Source organism: Fusarium oxysporum, chromosome II (assembly GCF_013085055.1).
Source record: "Fusarium oxysporum Fo47 chromosome II, complete sequence".
NCBI lineage: Eukaryota > Fungi > Ascomycota > Sordariomycetes > Hypocreales > Nectriaceae > Fusarium > Fusarium oxysporum.
The window spans coordinates 4,961,681-4,976,877 of record NC_072841.1 but is presented as its reverse complement, the minus strand read 5'-3'; the positions used below and the strand labels follow the sequence as shown (position 1 = coordinate 4,976,877).

At 48.4% G+C, this 15,197-nt stretch overlaps 9 protein-coding genes across 9 annotated transcripts; 4 read left to right on the top strand and 5 right to left on the bottom strand.

Moving 5' to 3' along the window:
* Nucleotides 1-243: 243 nt before the first annotated feature.
* Nucleotides 244-1,438, top strand: FOBCDRAFT_127028 (lactate/malate dehydrogenase; the record flags this gene model as incomplete). The annotated part of the gene is made up of 5 exons (XM_031174853.2): nucleotides 244-312; nucleotides 364-562; nucleotides 619-629; nucleotides 683-1,025; nucleotides 1,083-1,438. 5 exons carry the CDS (start codon nucleotides 244-246, stop codon nucleotides 1,436-1,438), a joined length of 978 nt encoding a protein of 325 aa, XP_031051638.2.
* A 258-nt stretch (nucleotides 1,439-1,696) lies between these two features.
* On the bottom strand, nucleotides 1,697-2,395 carry FOBCDRAFT_289253 (uncharacterized protein; the record flags this gene model as incomplete). Its single annotated transcript, XM_059611739.1, has 2 exons — nucleotides 1,697-2,297; nucleotides 2,373-2,395. 2 exons carry the CDS (start codon nucleotides 2,393-2,395, stop codon nucleotides 1,697-1,699), a joined length of 624 nt encoding a protein of 207 aa, XP_059466834.1.
* Nucleotides 2,396-2,901: 506 nt separating this feature from the next.
* FOBCDRAFT_216376 (fungal-specific transcription factor domain-containing protein) lies at nucleotides 2,902-5,270 on the bottom strand. Its single transcript, XM_031174850.3, has 2 exons — nucleotides 3,621-5,270; nucleotides 2,902-3,493 (listed from the first exon to the last, which is right to left on the bottom strand). The coding sequence occupies exons 1-2, from the start codon at nucleotides 5,207-5,209 to the stop codon at nucleotides 2,944-2,946; spliced, it is 2,139 nt and encodes a 712-aa protein (XP_031051635.3). The 5' UTR covers nucleotides 5,210-5,270; the 3' UTR covers nucleotides 2,902-2,943.
* A 383-nt stretch (nucleotides 5,271-5,653) lies between these two features.
* On the bottom strand, nucleotides 5,654-7,136 carry FOBCDRAFT_237345 (Homogentisate 1,2-dioxygenase; the record flags this gene model as incomplete). Its single annotated transcript, XM_059610128.1, has 4 exons — nucleotides 5,654-6,162; nucleotides 6,217-6,218; nucleotides 6,266-7,018; nucleotides 7,069-7,136. 4 exons carry the CDS (start codon nucleotides 7,134-7,136, stop codon nucleotides 5,654-5,656), a joined length of 1,332 nt encoding a protein of 443 aa, XP_059464258.1.
* Nucleotides 7,137-7,321: 185 nt separating this feature from the next.
* On the top strand, nucleotides 7,322-8,919 carry FOBCDRAFT_216372 (uncharacterized protein). Its single transcript, XM_031174848.3, has 2 exons — nucleotides 7,322-8,444; nucleotides 8,497-8,919. Exons 1-2 carry the CDS (start codon nucleotides 7,379-7,381, stop codon nucleotides 8,841-8,843), a joined length of 1,413 nt encoding a protein of 470 aa, XP_031051633.3. The 5' UTR covers nucleotides 7,322-7,378; the 3' UTR covers nucleotides 8,844-8,919.
* A 341-nt stretch (nucleotides 8,920-9,260) lies between these two features.
* FOBCDRAFT_216370 (uncharacterized protein) lies at nucleotides 9,261-9,775 on the top strand. The gene is made up of 2 exons (XM_031174847.3): nucleotides 9,261-9,479; nucleotides 9,527-9,775. The coding sequence occupies exons 1-2, from the start codon at nucleotides 9,375-9,377 to the stop codon at nucleotides 9,740-9,742; spliced, it is 321 nt and encodes a 106-aa protein (XP_031051632.1). The 5' UTR covers nucleotides 9,261-9,374; the 3' UTR covers nucleotides 9,743-9,775.
* On the bottom strand, nucleotides 9,758-12,149 carry FOBCDRAFT_177732 (uncharacterized protein; the record flags this gene model as incomplete). The annotated part of the gene is made up of 5 exons (XM_031174845.3): nucleotides 12,014-12,149; nucleotides 11,826-11,954; nucleotides 11,084-11,780; nucleotides 10,784-11,035; nucleotides 9,758-10,738 (listed from the first exon to the last, which is right to left on the bottom strand). The coding sequence occupies exons 1-5, from the start codon at nucleotides 12,127-12,129 to the stop codon at nucleotides 9,758-9,760; spliced, it is 2,175 nt and encodes a 724-aa protein (XP_031051630.2). The 5' UTR covers nucleotides 12,130-12,149.
* Nucleotides 12,150-12,317: 168 nt separating this feature from the next.
* Nucleotides 12,318-14,279, top strand: FOBCDRAFT_216367 (cytochrome P450). Its single transcript, XM_031174844.3, has 3 exons — nucleotides 12,318-12,792; nucleotides 12,845-13,721; nucleotides 13,773-14,279. The coding sequence occupies exons 1-3, from the start codon at nucleotides 12,424-12,426 to the stop codon at nucleotides 14,084-14,086; spliced, it is 1,560 nt and encodes a 519-aa protein (XP_031051629.2). The 5' UTR covers nucleotides 12,318-12,423; the 3' UTR covers nucleotides 14,087-14,279.
* On the bottom strand, nucleotides 14,280-15,179 carry FOBCDRAFT_216364 (Alpha/Beta hydrolase protein). The gene is made up of 2 exons (XM_031174843.3): nucleotides 14,725-15,179; nucleotides 14,280-14,670 (listed from the first exon to the last, which is right to left on the bottom strand). Exons 1-2 carry the CDS (start codon nucleotides 15,151-15,153, stop codon nucleotides 14,338-14,340), a joined length of 762 nt encoding a protein of 253 aa, XP_031051628.2. The 5' UTR covers nucleotides 15,154-15,179; the 3' UTR covers nucleotides 14,280-14,337.
* Nucleotides 15,180-15,197: the final 18 nt, after the last annotated feature.

Sequence of the window (15,197 nt, the reverse complement as noted above, 5' to 3'; positions counted from 1 at the left end):
ATCATCAGATCCACCAACGTCTGACAATAGACCAACCGAACAAAAGGCTCAAGGCAATCGGTACAAAGCTTTGCCGTCGCTATATTTCACCCGAACTACCATTGTTGCTTGACTCGCATCATCGCAAAGTACTGGCTATAAAGCCATGCCATTATCTCCAGGGTTTGGCGGGGCCATGCACATGTGTTGCATGATCACATACTTGTTTAAAACAACCAGCTCATTCATTAACAACCATCCGCCATGACAAAGATTGCTCTTCTTGGTGCTGCTGGTCAGATTGGGACCCCTCTTAGTCTCCTTTGCAAAGCTGTGAGCAGTCTGCGCATTCACACGTGCTCCAAACGCTGACTGGGCGAATAGAGCAATCTCTTTACGGAAATCGCCCTCTACGATCTCGTCCATACACCTGGCATTGCCACCGATCTCAACCACATTGACACCAAAGCGACTGTCTCTGGCTTTTTACCTGCTGATGATGGGTTGGCCAAGGCACTCAGCGGAGCCGACATTGTCGTCGTCACTGCTGGGATTGCCAGGAAACCAGGAATGACTCGGGATGGTAAGTCCACCCTCGCAAAGTATCTCGCCAGGGCATGTCATTAATTATCACCTTAGACCTGTTCAATGTGAGAACTTTGCTCCCTGTTGATTAGCCAGCAGCATGTTCACAGATTCTTAGACCAACGCTTCAATCATTAGAGGCATCTTCACCCAAGTTGCAAAGACCTGCCCGAAGGCCATTTCGTGTATCATTACCAATCCAGTGAACTCAACAGTTCCAGTTGCAGCCGAGACTTTGCGTACAGCCGGTGTATTTGAACCCGCGCGCCTTTTCGGCGTAACTACTTTGGATGTCGTGCGAGCGTCAACATTTGCTGCACACGCTCTTGGCGGCGACGCCGATCCTACCAGCATCAAAGTCCCCGTTATCGGTGGCCACAGCGGTGCTACCATTCTTCCTCTCTACAGCCAGGCTCAGCCCCCTATTGACCTCGGTGCCGAACTACCAAACGTTATAAACCGTATGCCTTTCCCGCTCAGAGAACAGATATCGGCTGTTAGTTAACTAGTCACAACAGGTGTACAATTTGGTGGTGATGAAATCGTGAAGAGCAAGAAAGGAGCCGGCAGTGCTACGACTTGTATGGCTTATGCGGGTTTCAGATTTGTCAAGGCCCTGCTTACCGCGAGTTCCGGAACCCCAGCCATCGAAGAGGCTTATGTCTATCTGCCAGGGATCAGTGGAGGAAAGGAGATCTCGACCCAGCTTCAGGTCGACTACTTTTCCGTCAAAGTCAAGCTGGGTGAGCAAGGAGCACGTGAGGTCCTTCCTATTGGCAATTTGTCAGATGATGAAAGGATCCTCCTTGAAAAGGCTGTTGAAGAGCTGAGGGTGAACATCCAAACGGGTTTATCATTCGTAGCTGGAAAATAAGTAAGCTTTTTGACCCGTTGGATGGTCGGCTGCTCGTCTATGGCTGTATATGCATAAAATAGCGAAATGATCAGGATGAGTTTTAGATAGAAAATAAATTAGTTTACTAATTTTGGACTTTTAACTTTTCATTTCATGGCAGAATAATATTACCTGTATGGTTTCTTCCTTGCACATCTGAACAGAACCAAAGAATAGGAGGATTTAGGGCCACCCATATCTGGAATAAACAAGAAGACTATCTGAAACCATTCCACGCTACCATAGAAATTGTTGCTTGAAGTCTGCTGGTAGTTCAATCCCATGAGACGTGGTGATATTTCGCAACTTATTGGCTACATCTGCTGGTTCAGGAGCTTGTATGATGTCTACCGATGCAATCTCCATAGGTGCCTGGGATATTGGGTCTTGGTCGATTGCATGGCCATGGCAATGACTTTCAACCGACAGATCATCCCCAGTACTGACGTGGCTCTGAATATCAGCCTCGGGCTGATGATTGATATTGTCATAAGGTTTCACTGCTTGTGATAGTTCCGGCATCTCCTCATTCGGCTGGTTTTCAACCCGATCTTGCACAACAGAGTTCTTTGTGACTTGCTCAATCCACTGCTCAACGTTATCAGCTGTCCGGAGGGGGAAGCGCTCCCAATGATCCATCAGCGCTAGCATTTTCTGTTCGCCTATGCCTGATGAGTTGTGCTCGGTGATTTGCCCGTTGACTAAGTCTTGGGCGTCGTCATTGAAGGCACGAGCTAATAAGTCCTTGTCATTTGTTGAATGTAGGAGCCGTATCAAAACCAGTTCAGTCTCCCGAAGCCGCGTTTCCAATGCTTTCGTATACCCCTTGGGCGGACCCCTGGATGCCATAAGTATTTGCTATTCATGGCATATGAATATAAGCCTTACCGTTTCAAGACTGTTGGCCAAGTACACTGGGAGCCGAAGCTTCGACATCTTGAGCATGCTGGCCTTCTAACATAAGCACTTGGTCCATTGACGCAGCAACTTGTTACCATACCTGATCCCATCGCACTGCATGAAAGTCGTTCGTGTGAGCAATTTGGACAGTTTTTGGAATATTTATGATCTGTGTAGGGTTCTGCCTTACCTTTTGCTTTCGTGATCGGCAAATATTGCATGCTGCACGGCCTCGGGCTGGCGGCATCGTTGCTATATAATTTCGCCGACTGTTGGCTAAATCACCAGAAATAGAAATAGCAGTAACTGGTTATGCGACTGGGCCGTCGGTAAAAATTAATAACTGGACGAGTGGAGAGGAGGCCGGGTTTATGGAGTGGCGAATGACATGAGGCATTAAACTATGTGACTATGATGCAACGGCTAAAACTTTTGCCGATGGACCAGTAAGAATTGTACTAGTAGCAATGTATATTACTATCAGTATTTCTATCCTTTTTTATCATAATAACCTGAATATTTCATATAATTAATTAAATCTAGTTTACTCTCCCTATTTTTGAGTCTCATTTGTATTGAATTGGTTAGAAAAATGCATTATCCCAAGTTGGATCATCCTGATTAATACCTCCCAGCAGTGATTCCCAAGTAACGCCAGCCAGCAGGTCAGGCATCCCACTCTCCCAATTACTTAGTCTGCCTGGATCACCAACAGATTGGAAGTCATCTTCAATGGCCGTGCCCGTAGCATTAAAAGTTCCAAAGCTGTATCCCAGTGGTTCGTCCGCGGACGCGCTGACGATATTGGTAGATATTTGATTAGAAGGCTGTCCAGATCCATCGTTGTTTTGATTTGACCTGGAACGCGATTCCGGATCTGGCCTTGCTCTTTTCCTGGGACGAGTTTCAGAGTTCACAGTAGAACATACTGAGTCCCTGCCTACGGGTTCTTGAATAGAGGGTGGATGTACAGAATTGGATGTAGAATCCAAGATATCAAACGCCGGTCTCTTTGCAGTATGCTCCATCTCCTGGAAAGCTTCTGTAAGACCCGAGAGAACAGCGTGGCAATTCTTTGCAAGCTTCCATCGCTCGGACATATGAAGCAGGGCCTCAAGGCACATAGCAATCTCCCTTCAGTTTGTCAGTAGATGCGTCTAAAGTTCCGTAGTAGTACACTGGTTAGATTGTTACGGGGCCTTGAACGACAGGTAAGGACACATTTAATTCGGGATCAAGATAATTCGCAGTTTTCTCTCACCTCTTGCCTTTCTCCACCGAGTAGAGCCGCAGTTGGCATGCAAAGGCCAACACGATGCCGGCCATCCATGTGACGGAGAGATAGCCCGGCCAGAACAGAGCATACCCTGCATTGTGCTGCTTGTTTATAATTTTAATTATCTCTCGCGCTTCGCTGATGCAGATTTGGATCGCGGACTGGAACTCTGGGGTAGATGGCTCTAGAGATAGCCTAGGGCGATGAATTAAAAGTACTAATTGGCTGTGGAGCAGGATGAAGTGTGCCGATTCATTGAAAGTTTGAGTTTGGTTTCCGTCAGTACTAGCATTAGATGAGAGATCAAATTCTTGTAGAGATGAAGGAAGTGCATTCCACAATGCGTTGATGTCTGTTTGAAGTGTGAGAATTGACCCGCTGTCGATGGATCGAATATGAAGTGATTTGTGGAAGAGCTCCAGGGCACGACCAAGAAGATGCGAGTATTGGACCTGAAAGGATAAACTTGAATGACGATGATGCTTCTGACTAGAGTTGTCCTCGCTTGTTGCCCTGCCTGAACCTGTTTCACTCCGTCTTGAGGAGATGGGAATATCCCTGAACTGGCTACTGGGCGAGTTCGCTGAGCGCTCAGAAAATGGCGAAGTAACGTCATTATGACTTGAAGGGACAGTGGGAAATAGCTGAGGGTGGTGAAGCTCAGGCCCATTCAACGGACAGACATCTATATCAGAGTCTTGGATTCCCAACGGGTGCCCAAGAGCCTGGGAGAGATACCGATCAAAGACATAGATACACCAGAAAAGCCTCTTTCTAATATCACAATCATCCGCTGTAAGCTTTGCATAGCGGCAAGGACAACGATGAAGACCTGCCAGAAAGACGGCTCGGGATAGAAGGCCACTGACAACCGCAGCTGCACGGAGAGACATGCGAGCGACCAGGAGCAGACCAGCCGCAAAAAGGGCTTGGATAGAAACAAGATCTCCCTTGACTGCAAGGCCAGGAAGATAAGAGAGCACGTCGGTAGGCTTTTGGATCTCGGATGCTATTGGGAGTTGGCTGCTGTCATGCAGGCTTGCGAGATTGAAGATGCACTGCAGGATGAGGGCTCTTGAAAGTGTCATTGGGACCCTTGGCGTGATGGGCTCTGAAGCTGCACCGTGTTGATCAAAAGAACTATACAGATCCTCCATGTTCTTAAGGATAGTTGGACCGTGCAAAAAGGGAAAGAAGCGATGCCATGTCTGGAAATACGTCATGAAAAGCTGCTTTGCAACTTCCGGCTGAGGCGGTCTGCCGAGCCCAGCAGGTATTCCAGGGCCATAGCAAAAAGAAGACGGTAGTAGAGAGGCATCCGTAGAAGACTCGTTGGTTCTTTGCTGCTCATCCTCACCGTCAGCAACGATGCATTCCTCAGGAGTCGGGTGCGTCGTATCGAGAAGACGAGACGACAGCCGCGTGTTGGCACTTATGAAGGCTCGTCGGACTGTGTTTACAAAGTAGATGCCACTGGAGCTGCCGATGAATTGACTTTTGCCCTTCTCCAGCGTGCGCAGGGAGCCCCTTTCCTGGACAGCTTGTGGCAAGGCGGGTGTATCAATGCGCGACATGCCGTACAAGGGCTAGCTGCGGAGGCTCCTGCAAGTTGTTGCGAGTTACTGTATGGACAGGTCATCTTTCGCGAGTGCAGACTCCACGATTGGTAACGGGTCTGGTGAACACCTCAAGCCTGGCGGATCAGTGTTGATCCGCAATACCCCACTGCGCTAACATCGCGATGACGGTGACCGGCTAAAATTCCCGGTTTTCTCTCTCTGACTGTTGTTCACATTTGCTTACTGCCCAGCCCATGTATTTCAAAGCTTATACATAGTATTAATTCCAATCTTTTAACTTAGTAGTCCTATTATATATATATATTCCAACGACGTTATTTATTATTCCTTTATTCATAGATACTTTTCATAATTCTGTAGCTTAAGTATAAGCCAAGAGTATCGGGCCTTCTGTAAGTCAAGATATAAACGCTGGATCCATCGCCATCGGCCTTATATCTAAGATGGCCTCTTGAAGTGCACCTTCAGCTCCTCCCAGCTATGCTTATTATAATCCGGCTGCACCTTCTTACACGTCTCCAAACCCCAATCCGTAATCCCCAGCATCAAACTACTCTCAAACATAAACGCCATGCTCCCCTCCCCCACCTTAACAGGCTTCAACTCAGCATTGCTCGCCCTCTCGTAAGAATCAGCATCCGGACCATGAGCACTCATGATGTTGTGCAGACTAGCACCCGCGGGCTGAAATCCACCGCCGGTCTTAGCATCGTACTGGCCGCAGATTAACCCCATGAACTCAGACATGGTGTTGCGGTGGTACCAGGGCGGGCGGAATGTGTCTTCCTGCACGAGCCAGCGAGGGGGGAAGATCACAAAGTCGGCGATGGCGGTGCCGGGATGGTCGGAGGGGCCGGTTAGGACGGTGAAGATGGAGGGGTCCGGGTGGTCGAAGGATGTGCTGCCGATTACGGAGAAGCGGCCTAGGTCGTATTTGTAGGGGTAGACTGTAACTGTCAGCAGATACTCTCAACATGCGTAGAATTATGTCTGTAACCCACATCTGTAAAGGTTAGCTTTGAACCGTTAATACTGGATAGGGATACTCACTTTCCATGCCAAGCAACAACATCGAACGGCGTATGTCCCTGCTCAGCAACAAAAAGCTCGTTGTTGAACTTATTCAGAATAGTCCAAGTACTCTTCGTGTCCTCATCGAAATCCGCAACGGGGATCTGAAAGTCCCTCGGATTTGCCAGACAATTCGATCCAATAGGTCCCAACTCCGGCAGTTGAAAGTGTCCCTGATACAACTCAAGGATATACCCTCTCACCGGTCCCTCAGGCAGCGTAACCCTATATCTCACTCCCCTAGGAATAATAGCAATCTCATTTGGTCTCACAAGCAATCGTCCCAGCTCAGTCTGAATATCCAAAACTCCATGCTGCGCAACAATAAGCATCTCACCATCAGACGAGTACAGAGCTGTGTTGGCGTCCATGTCCCTCCCCGCGGCGAAAACGTAGATTCCGAGACCGGATTTAACAGTGGGATCACCTGCGCCAGAGACAAGCTTTAGACCACGAACCCAATCGACGTTTTCATCAATGTCGAAAGGATCCCACCGGAGTTGCTGGGGCTCATAGTTTAGTTTTGCTTTGAGAATTGGGGATGAAGGATCACTAAAGCGTTTGTAGGTTGAGTGTGAGGCAGAGGGAAGAATACGGTACAGCCATGTTTGACGGTTCTCATGGCGGGGAGCTGTGAAGGCTGTGCCGGAGAGCTTCTCGGCGTACAGGCCGTAGGGGGGCTTTTGAGGGGAGTTGGCGCCTATCGGCAGTGCTCCTTTGATAGACTCAGATCTAGTTCCATTAGTCACTATTCATATTCAAGGTGAAGTGTTGAGACTTACTCGTGGAATGAATCGAAGCCATTGAGGTAAGAATACTTCTCAGGCGTAGAAAATTTGGTGACAGGCATATTGGCAATGATTAAATCACATATGTCATGCTCAAAAGAGTAGATAAGAAATCTTTATCAATCAGTTCCTCCTGCTTTATTTAACGATATTCTTCGGTTCAAGCCCGAGTTTCCGAGTGGTTGATACTTCCCGGCCCATCCGACCCATCTCGGAAAGCATGGAAATTTCCGAAACGACCCCGCGCTGAAGATGGTCACTTATCGTGCATCACGACATTAATACAACTCTACAGCGCGATATAATGATCTCAAATAGAGGGTCCTTTATTTGCAGAGGATTTAAAAGACCGGTATTGCCACTGAGGATATTTCGTTGTCAAATTGTTGTATCATTCTCAACGTCTTCTCTCTCAAAATCGTTCAAAATGGCATCTTGGCTTACTATCCCTTCTAAGAGCCACTTCTCACTGGCAAACATTCCTTTTGGTATTATTTCAACATCTGCTGAACCAACTCACCGTCCTGCCATTGCAATCGGCCAACATGTTCTTGACCTATCAGTCTTTGCTCAAAACAATGGTTTCTCCAAACTAGCAGACTTTCCCTCCGATCAACTAAAGGCCTTTTCTCAAACGACCCTCAACGACTTTGCTGGTCTTGGAAGACCTGTGCACAGAGCTACACGGGCTTATCTCCAAGATGTCTTCCGTCAAGAATCCCCGTATCCTGAGATCCTCAAGAATAATGAGTCCCTGCGAAAACAAGCTCTCATTCCAATTGAGAATGTTCAGTCTCATCTGCCGCTTAGCATTGGCGACTATACTGATTTCTTCGCTGGTCGCAACCACGCTCACACCGTGGGAACGCTCTTCCGCGGCGCCGCAAACGCTCTGCAGCCAAACTACAACCATCTCCCCGTTGCATACCACGGCCGCGCAAGTTCCGTCGTGGTATCAGGAACACCTCTCCACCGCCCCTGGGGCCAAGTCCTCCCTAACCCTCAAGCCAAAGAGCCTGTGTTCCAACCCTGTGCCCGACTCGATATCGAGTTGGAGCTCGGTATGTTTATCAGCAAGGGAAATAAGCTCGGTGCTCCTGTTGATGTGAATAATGCGGAGGAGCATATTTTCGGATATGTTCTTATGAATGATTGGAGTGCGAGGGATATTCAACAGTGGGAGTATGTTCCGCTGGGGCCGTTTAATGCCAAGAATTTCGGGACGACGATCAGTCCGTGGGTTGTTTTGGCGGATGCGTTGGAGGGCTTTAGGGGGAGGGGGTTGGAGAATGAGGTGCCCCCCAAGAAGTATCTTGATGAGAAGAGGGAGGACTCGATCCTTGATATCAACCTTGAGGTTTCTATTACCAGTAAGTTATCGCCCCCAAGACTGCCCAATAGAGTAATGCTGACTCAGAGAAGCCGCCAAGGGTAACAAGACGAAAATCACCCAAGTCTCATCCCAGAACCTCCTCTGGTCCTGGCCCCAGATGATCGCCCACCATTCCGTGTCTGGGTGTAACTTGCGCACAGGAGATTTACTCGGTTCAGGAACGATTTCTGGCCTTGAGCCGGGAACACAGGGAAGTCTTCTTGAGCAGACGATGGGCGGAAAGCAGTTTGTCAAGTTAGAGGGAGGAGAGGAGCGTAAGTTTATTCAGGACGGTGATAGTATTACTATTACCGGCTGGTCTGGTAATGCTGAGGATGGCCTTGTTGGGTTTGGAGAGTGTGAGGGTACAATTATTGCTGCTGTTCCCCGGGACTAGAGAGCCATTAGGGGCTGGTAGCTTAAGTGCTTATTTAGACTATAGAATCTGCAATTGTTATTCTCACATGATTTCATTTAAGTGGTTACACAACGTGATACATGGAAACTTTTGAATCTATCCTCTGATCTTCTTAGCAGATTGTTGTTGATCACGAAACCGGTGCTTGAGTCCCTTCGTATCCTCAAAGCAAATGCGTCAGGTACAGAAATATTATGGCTTTCATATCTTGGATCAGAACATGTCGGAATTTGAGGTAATCGTGATCAACCTTCACATGTCTTAGTAATTTCGCTCAAAAATCTATATCCACAAGACACTATCCGGACTAAGTGCCGACATATACTTTTCTTCGTCGTATTCCTGCACAGCAGTGGAGCTCAACATAGCTCCGGAATTGTCAGCTCAGGTTCCGAAGCAGGTACTTCATATAAACCTCCGAACCTGCAAATACATTTCTGCATATCTATATCCGTACTTCCTTCTCTCCACTCCACCAACTCATTAGATCATCCTCGCCAAATATTCATCATGTCCGGCCAAATCACCCGCGTCACCCTCTTCAAGATCCCCAAGGCGGAAGATCAACAGCACCTCGTTGACCTCTACAAGCAAATGCCCCAGAAAGCCACAAAGGTAACCCCAACCCAATCGCTCGATCCCTCTCCTCTAACCCTTCACAGGACGGAAAGCCTTATATCGTGTCTGTTCAAGCTGGAAAAGCGAAAGCAGACCAACGATCCCAAGGCTTCACAATCGTGGCTATCTCAACATTCGCATCTCAGGAGGACTTTAACTACTACGATACTCAATGCGCAGCGCATCTTGAGTTGAGGACTTTTGCAAAGAGTGTTAACGAGGGCGTTGCGATGATTTACTTTGAGAACGAGGTTCTATAGATTAAAATAAGATTCTCATATTAAGCCTTGGAATCTCATGGATATATCCTTCCCTTGCTCTGCAGCCATAGCATACTCTCCCTCTTCGCTAAACGTACTTGGAACAGGATGTAAGAATTGCTGTCCTTCACCGAATGCGTTGAAGAGATTTAGGAGGGATTCGCTCATTTGAAACATATCCGGTACTGAGTTTGCCACGTCTGCGTCGCCAAACATCATGTCGCCAAAGGAGAAAGACTCGTTTTCGGGCATTGCCATGGGGACTTGCTCTGCTGCATTGACTTCGACTTGCGGAGCATTCTGTTCGTTTGTCGGCCCGTTGTGCCCATTTTCATCATCCTTTCGAGCCTCACCCTCTTCACCGTTTTGAGGGAAGCCGAAAGTGTTCATTCGGGGAATCATACCGCGAATGCTCTTCCAAAGTCTTTTGCTCACAATGTTGTGCCGTGATAATCCTCTGACTAATTCAACGCCGTCTGAGAAGGTGCGTTTGCATGGCACGGAGAATATATCTGGGGCGTGACAGACTGCTAGGAAGATGACTGCCAAAGCACTTAGCAGGAAGTAGTTGAAGACATTCTGCTGTCGTTTGTAGATATCCGTCGTAGCGTGAAGATGGACCAAGACTTGAATGGTATCCTGCGCTATATCGACTACCAACCATGCGTTCTGCGGGTTTGCAGCTATGCTAGCTGTACTCATCAAATGATGCCGATAAATCAGGATACGGGCGTAATTGCCACGGAGGTACAATAGAGCACGGAGGCGATGTGGCAGTCGAGGTTGAGCTCGTGGTGCAAGACCAAGACGAGGATGACGAAGTCGGAGATGAGGTGGAATAGAGTCCAACCAATCTTGAGTTTTCAGATCAAGAATAGCAGCTGTATCATCCGGAATGGTTTGTGAGGCAGATCCAAAGGGAGGAATAGCTTCCCAGATTTTAGAGCATAGCTGGCCATATCCAACCATGCATTGCAGATACAAATACTCTTCATCCTATTCTCATCAGTCTTGATCATTAATCCCCGTGAGTGAACTTACGGGTTTCGGCAACTCTGGATCAACATCCTTATCGACCAGCGCAAACGATAGACTCGTTCCAAAACTCCATCGTCGATCAAGCACGTACACGCACCAAAACACCCGTGTAGCTAGGCGGCGAGAATCAGTGTCTTTGAAGTTATCCAAAAGACTCCTTTTTCGATGAAGCCCCATTTCCAGAGCTTGGCGCGCAGCTATTCCGATAGAGCGCCACGCTAATAGCTCCTCGCCTGCGTGGAAGTAGTATATACTCTACTATTGTCAGTGCACCCTTGCACGATAGTGTTGGATTGGACGTACCAGCATTGCCAAAAGTTGAACTTCCTTCAAATCAACCTGCGGACTCAGAATGCTTGACACATTCGTCTGAACCGAGTCCACAATCGCCGTCGCCAACTCAAGCTTACTCGGCTCCTCCAACAATATCCCCGTCGATATCGCCACCTTTGCAATATCAATATCCTTACTACTCACCTTCCCCTCATCCTCAAACCCCAACCCCCCACCACGAATCGCCTGCAATATCTCTTTCGACTGCGCGATATACTCCGCAATATCAATAAACGGATACACAGATTCAACCTCCTCCTGGAAATTAACAAGATACTTTGTGATATCACTCGCCGTACAGCAGTGCCAGAAACTTAGGTCGTTGATGGAGTCTAGGACTGGTTCAATAGGAGATTGGGCGCCGCTGGGGGGCATTGAGTCGAATTTGGGCACGCCCATGCGGTTTAGCGAGCGTTCGCTGACGAGGATACCGAATGCTGAACGCGTTGGACCGACGAACTGGGGCTGTTTGGGCATTTCGCCGCGGTGGGTGCTGGCGGGTGAGTGGGTTACTATGTTGTGGGATGATACGGTTGATGCATCTTGGGGATGGCTTTGGTGTTGGCTCTGGTTCTGGTCTTTGAGTTCGCGGACGACGCCGACAAGATCTGACATTTGTTGACGAAGCTCTGATAATTGATGGTTCAGAGCTTGAATATTTTGATTTCTGCTAACTCGTCAGCTTATTCCTTCAATTCAGGGGATTACTTACTCATCGGGTTTCTCTTTGGTAGCTTGTGTGCTGGTCGCGAACGTACACGTCAAGCCACCGGCGATACATCTCTCACACGTGTTATCCTCTGAGGGAATACACTTGAGTTTCTTTTTCTTACAATCATCACTACCCCAACCCAAGTCAACACTCCTTCACTCTCATCAATCACCATATGTTAAACTCACCAAGCAACAGAGGTATATTTGCCCCTCTTACTCCTTGGAGCAGGTGTATCAGCAACACTCTCAGCATCGGCCGAGTTCCGCTTTTTCGGCTTTAGTACCGGGTGCTCTTCAGACATGACGACAAGAACGCTGTAAACAATTTCCGAGAGGACAAGAATCGACTGAGGGGTCTTGGATTGGAAATCCCTGGTTAAAGAGGGTTTCTCGGAAATCTTCCGAGTTTTCCGAGTCGGAAGACTAAGATTTGCGGGGTTGGACGAGCTAGAGAGCTTCTGGACTGTGGGGTTACACTTGGCGTATTTTCGTGTTGTGGAGGGTAGGTATTGACTTTGAAGTGGTATATAGAGCTGAAAGAAATCCGTGTTCGAAATTCTTACTCACTTAGCAATCGGATTCATCAAGTCTTCATCATGACGATCGCTAATCTCCTTGTTTCACTGAATAACCAAGTGCACGAGAACAAGGGTCAGTCCCTCCTCGTGACACTCCTGATTGGGCCATTGATCTACATCTTCATCAACGAACTCATTCGTCACAATGCGAGGATCAGCAATCTGAAAGGCCCTTCTGGGTTACCGCTAATTGGCAATATTTGGGACATTCACATCAACGCCGCTGAGAAGTACCGCGCTTGGGCGAAGAAGTACGGACCCGTTTATCAGATCCAGCTGGGAAATATTCCTATCGTTGTCGTCAATTCTGCTGCGGCGGCGAGGAGTATTTTTGGCGCGAATGCACAGGCTTTGAGCTCGAGACCTGAGTTTTACACATTTCACAAGGTGAGCATACTCTGAGTATCGGTAATTTACAGGGGAGATGCTGACGGTCCAGGTCCTCTCTGATACTGCTGGTACTACAATCGGTACATCACCCTACAGCGACTCCCTCAAGCGTCGCCGCAAGGGCGCTGCCTCTGCTCTCAACCGCCCATCAGTCGCCACATACGTCGATCATCTCGATGTCGAAACCCGCGACTTTGTCAAGGAGCTTTTCGAGTATGGCAAAGGCGGCAGTATCCCCGTTGACCCTATGCCCATGATTCAACGCCTTTCTCTTTCTCTCGCACTTACTCTCAACTGGGGCATTCGTCTCAAGAGTCAAAAAGACGATCTTTTCTCTGAAATCACCCACGTCGAGGAAGAAATCAGTCGTTTCCGCTCAACCACCGGCAATCTCCAAGATTACATCCCTCTTCTCCGTTTGAACCCTTTTAATCTGCACTCCACCAAGGCGCGAGAGATGCGCAACCGTCGGGATAAGTACCTCACTGCTCTGAACAATGGTCTCGACGAACGTATCGCAAACGGGACTTATAAGCCGTGTATCCAAGCCAACGTGATCATGGACAAGGAAGCCAAGCTGAACAAGGACGAACTCACCTCTATCAGTCTCACCATGCTTTCTGGCGGTCTTGACACGGTTACTACACAAGTTGCCTGGTTTGTTGCGTATCTAAGCCAACATCCTGAGATTCAGGAAAAGGCTGTCTCGGAGATTAGGAAGTTCTACAGTGAGAAGCAGCCCATGTGCGATGAGCAGGATGATCAGAAGTGCGAGTATATCGTTGCGCTTGTGAAGGAGTCGTTGAGGTATTATACTGTTCTGAGGCTGGCGCTGCCCAGGGCTTCGATTAGGGATATCGTTTATGAAGGCGTTACCATCCCCAAGGGGACTGTTGTTTTCTTGAATGCTTGGGCATGCAATATGGGTAAGTCATTTCCGGTCTCTCTTTCATGAAAGATATACTGACAATTGGTAGATGATCAAGTCTGGTCTGATCCCGAGGTCTTCCGTCCTGAGCGATGGTTCGAACAGCCCGATGCTCCTCTCTTCACATACGGAGTCGGTTATCGCATGTGCGCTGGCTCTCTCCTTGCCAACCGAGAACTGTACCTTGTCTACATGAGACTTCTCAACAGTCTCAAGATTGAGAAGTCTGACGAGGTGGATTGCCATCCTATCACTGGAAGCCTGGATCCTACAAGTCTTGTTGCTTTGCCTCGTCGATACAAGGCTATCTTTAAACCTAGAAACCCTGAGGCTTTACAAAAGGCTTTGGCGGTTGAGAACTAAGTAGGAGATGATTAGGGGCAGCAGGTGAAGGGGAATCTGTTGGGTGCTCTGTTTGAGCATGTCAAACGACTTACGGTCCATTTCTGTTACTATTGCATGGTGATATGGATCCTTCTGGACCATTGAACCCCTCTGTTACTCTGTAGGCTAGATATAAATAACAAAAGTTAACACATGTGTCTTTCTATGGCCCTGTCTTAAATCCTGCCTCTGAGCCCCTCTCATTCTTCCTGATCCGCTTCAATCCATGTTTACTGCGCAGCCTTCTCAATAATCTCCACAACCTTAGGCAGAGTCTTCTCATTCAAAAATGGACAATGCCCAGCCTCTATCTTCTCCACATTGACAGCATCTCCCATAGCACCAACCATAGCCAACTGTCCCTGCACAGGAACCGTGTTATCAATCTCACAGACAACATACGTCTTAGGCACAGTGATATCCGTCGCGACAAAGTCGGCTGGTGTTTCGAGAGATGCGGTGCTGTGATTGACACATTCGCCGATTGCGTTCTCTGCTACCTCGGGGATGCAATCGTTGTAGAAGGCGTTTTGTGCTTTGTCGTTTAGGTAGCAAACCTCTTCCTACGCGTATGTTAGTCGTACTCTGGACCTTGACGGGAGGTTCAGGCTGCTTACTGTCCTATCGAGAAAGGGACCATGCTGGCCTCCGGCAGCAGTCAGAAGTGAAAGGCCCTTCACAGGAAGAGCAAACGCCGCGATATAGACAACATGCGAAACACCGCCAGACAATCCCTTGGCCTCTTGTTCGTGAACCTGGTAGCCTTCAACGGCGGCGGAGCCTGGGATGCCTCCGTAGCTATGGCAGACCAAGACGATCCGCTTGCCTTCGTCAAGGGCCGGCTGAAGAGACTTGCGAATAGCTTCGACGTCGTCCAAGTGAGTTTTGCCCTTGATGTCTTCAGCTTTGCCAGCTGTGACGTTGTCAGGTTGGAGAACTGTGAAGCCCTTGTTGGTAAGCGACTGCACGAGGTTTTGGTAATGGCTTGCGCGATGCCATGCGCCTTGGACGATGGCGATGACAGGCTTTTCCGAGTTTGTAGACATGATGTGATAAAATGAGTTCTTTGAGGCGCCCGCGTAACGGGGAG

Coding starts and splice junctions, on each gene's coding strand:
- FOBCDRAFT_216364 (XM_031174843.3), bottom strand. CDS start 15,153: ATGTCTACAAACTCGGAAAAGCCTGTCATCGCCATCGTCCAAGGCGCA. Junction 14,671..14,724: donor GTCCCTTTCTCGATAGGACA/GTAAGCAGCCTG, acceptor ACATACGCGTAG/GAAGAGGTTTGCTACCTAAA.
- FOBCDRAFT_216370 (XM_031174847.3), top strand. CDS start 9,375: ATGTCCGGCCAAATCACCCGCGTCACCCTCTTCAAGATCCCCAAGGCG. Junction 9,480..9,526: donor TGCCCCAGAAAGCCACAAAG/GTAACCCCAACC, acceptor AACCCTTCACAG/GACGGAAAGCCTTATATCGT.
- FOBCDRAFT_216367 (XM_031174844.3), top strand. CDS start 12,424: ATGACGATCGCTAATCTCCTTGTTTCACTGAATAACCAAGTGCACGAG. Junction 12,793..12,844: donor AGTTTTACACATTTCACAAG/GTGAGCATACTC, acceptor CTGACGGTCCAG/GTCCTCTCTGATACTGCTGG. Junction 13,722..13,772: donor TGCTTGGGCATGCAATATGG/GTAAGTCATTTC, acceptor GACAATTGGTAG/ATGATCAAGTCTGGTCTGAT.
- FOBCDRAFT_216376 (XM_031174850.3), bottom strand. CDS start 5,209: ATGTCGCGCATTGATACACCCGCCTTGCCACAAGCTGTCCAGGAAAGG. Junction 3,494..3,620: donor TCGGTGGAGAAAGGCAAGAG/GTGAGAGAAAAC, acceptor GACAAACTGAAG/GGAGATTGCTATGTGCCTTG.
- FOBCDRAFT_216372 (XM_031174848.3), top strand. CDS start 7,379: ATGATCTCAAATAGAGGGTCCTTTATTTGCAGAGGATTTAAAAGACCG. Junction 8,445..8,496: donor CCTTGAGGTTTCTATTACCA/GTAAGTTATCGC, acceptor GACTCAGAGAAG/CCGCCAAGGGTAACAAGACG.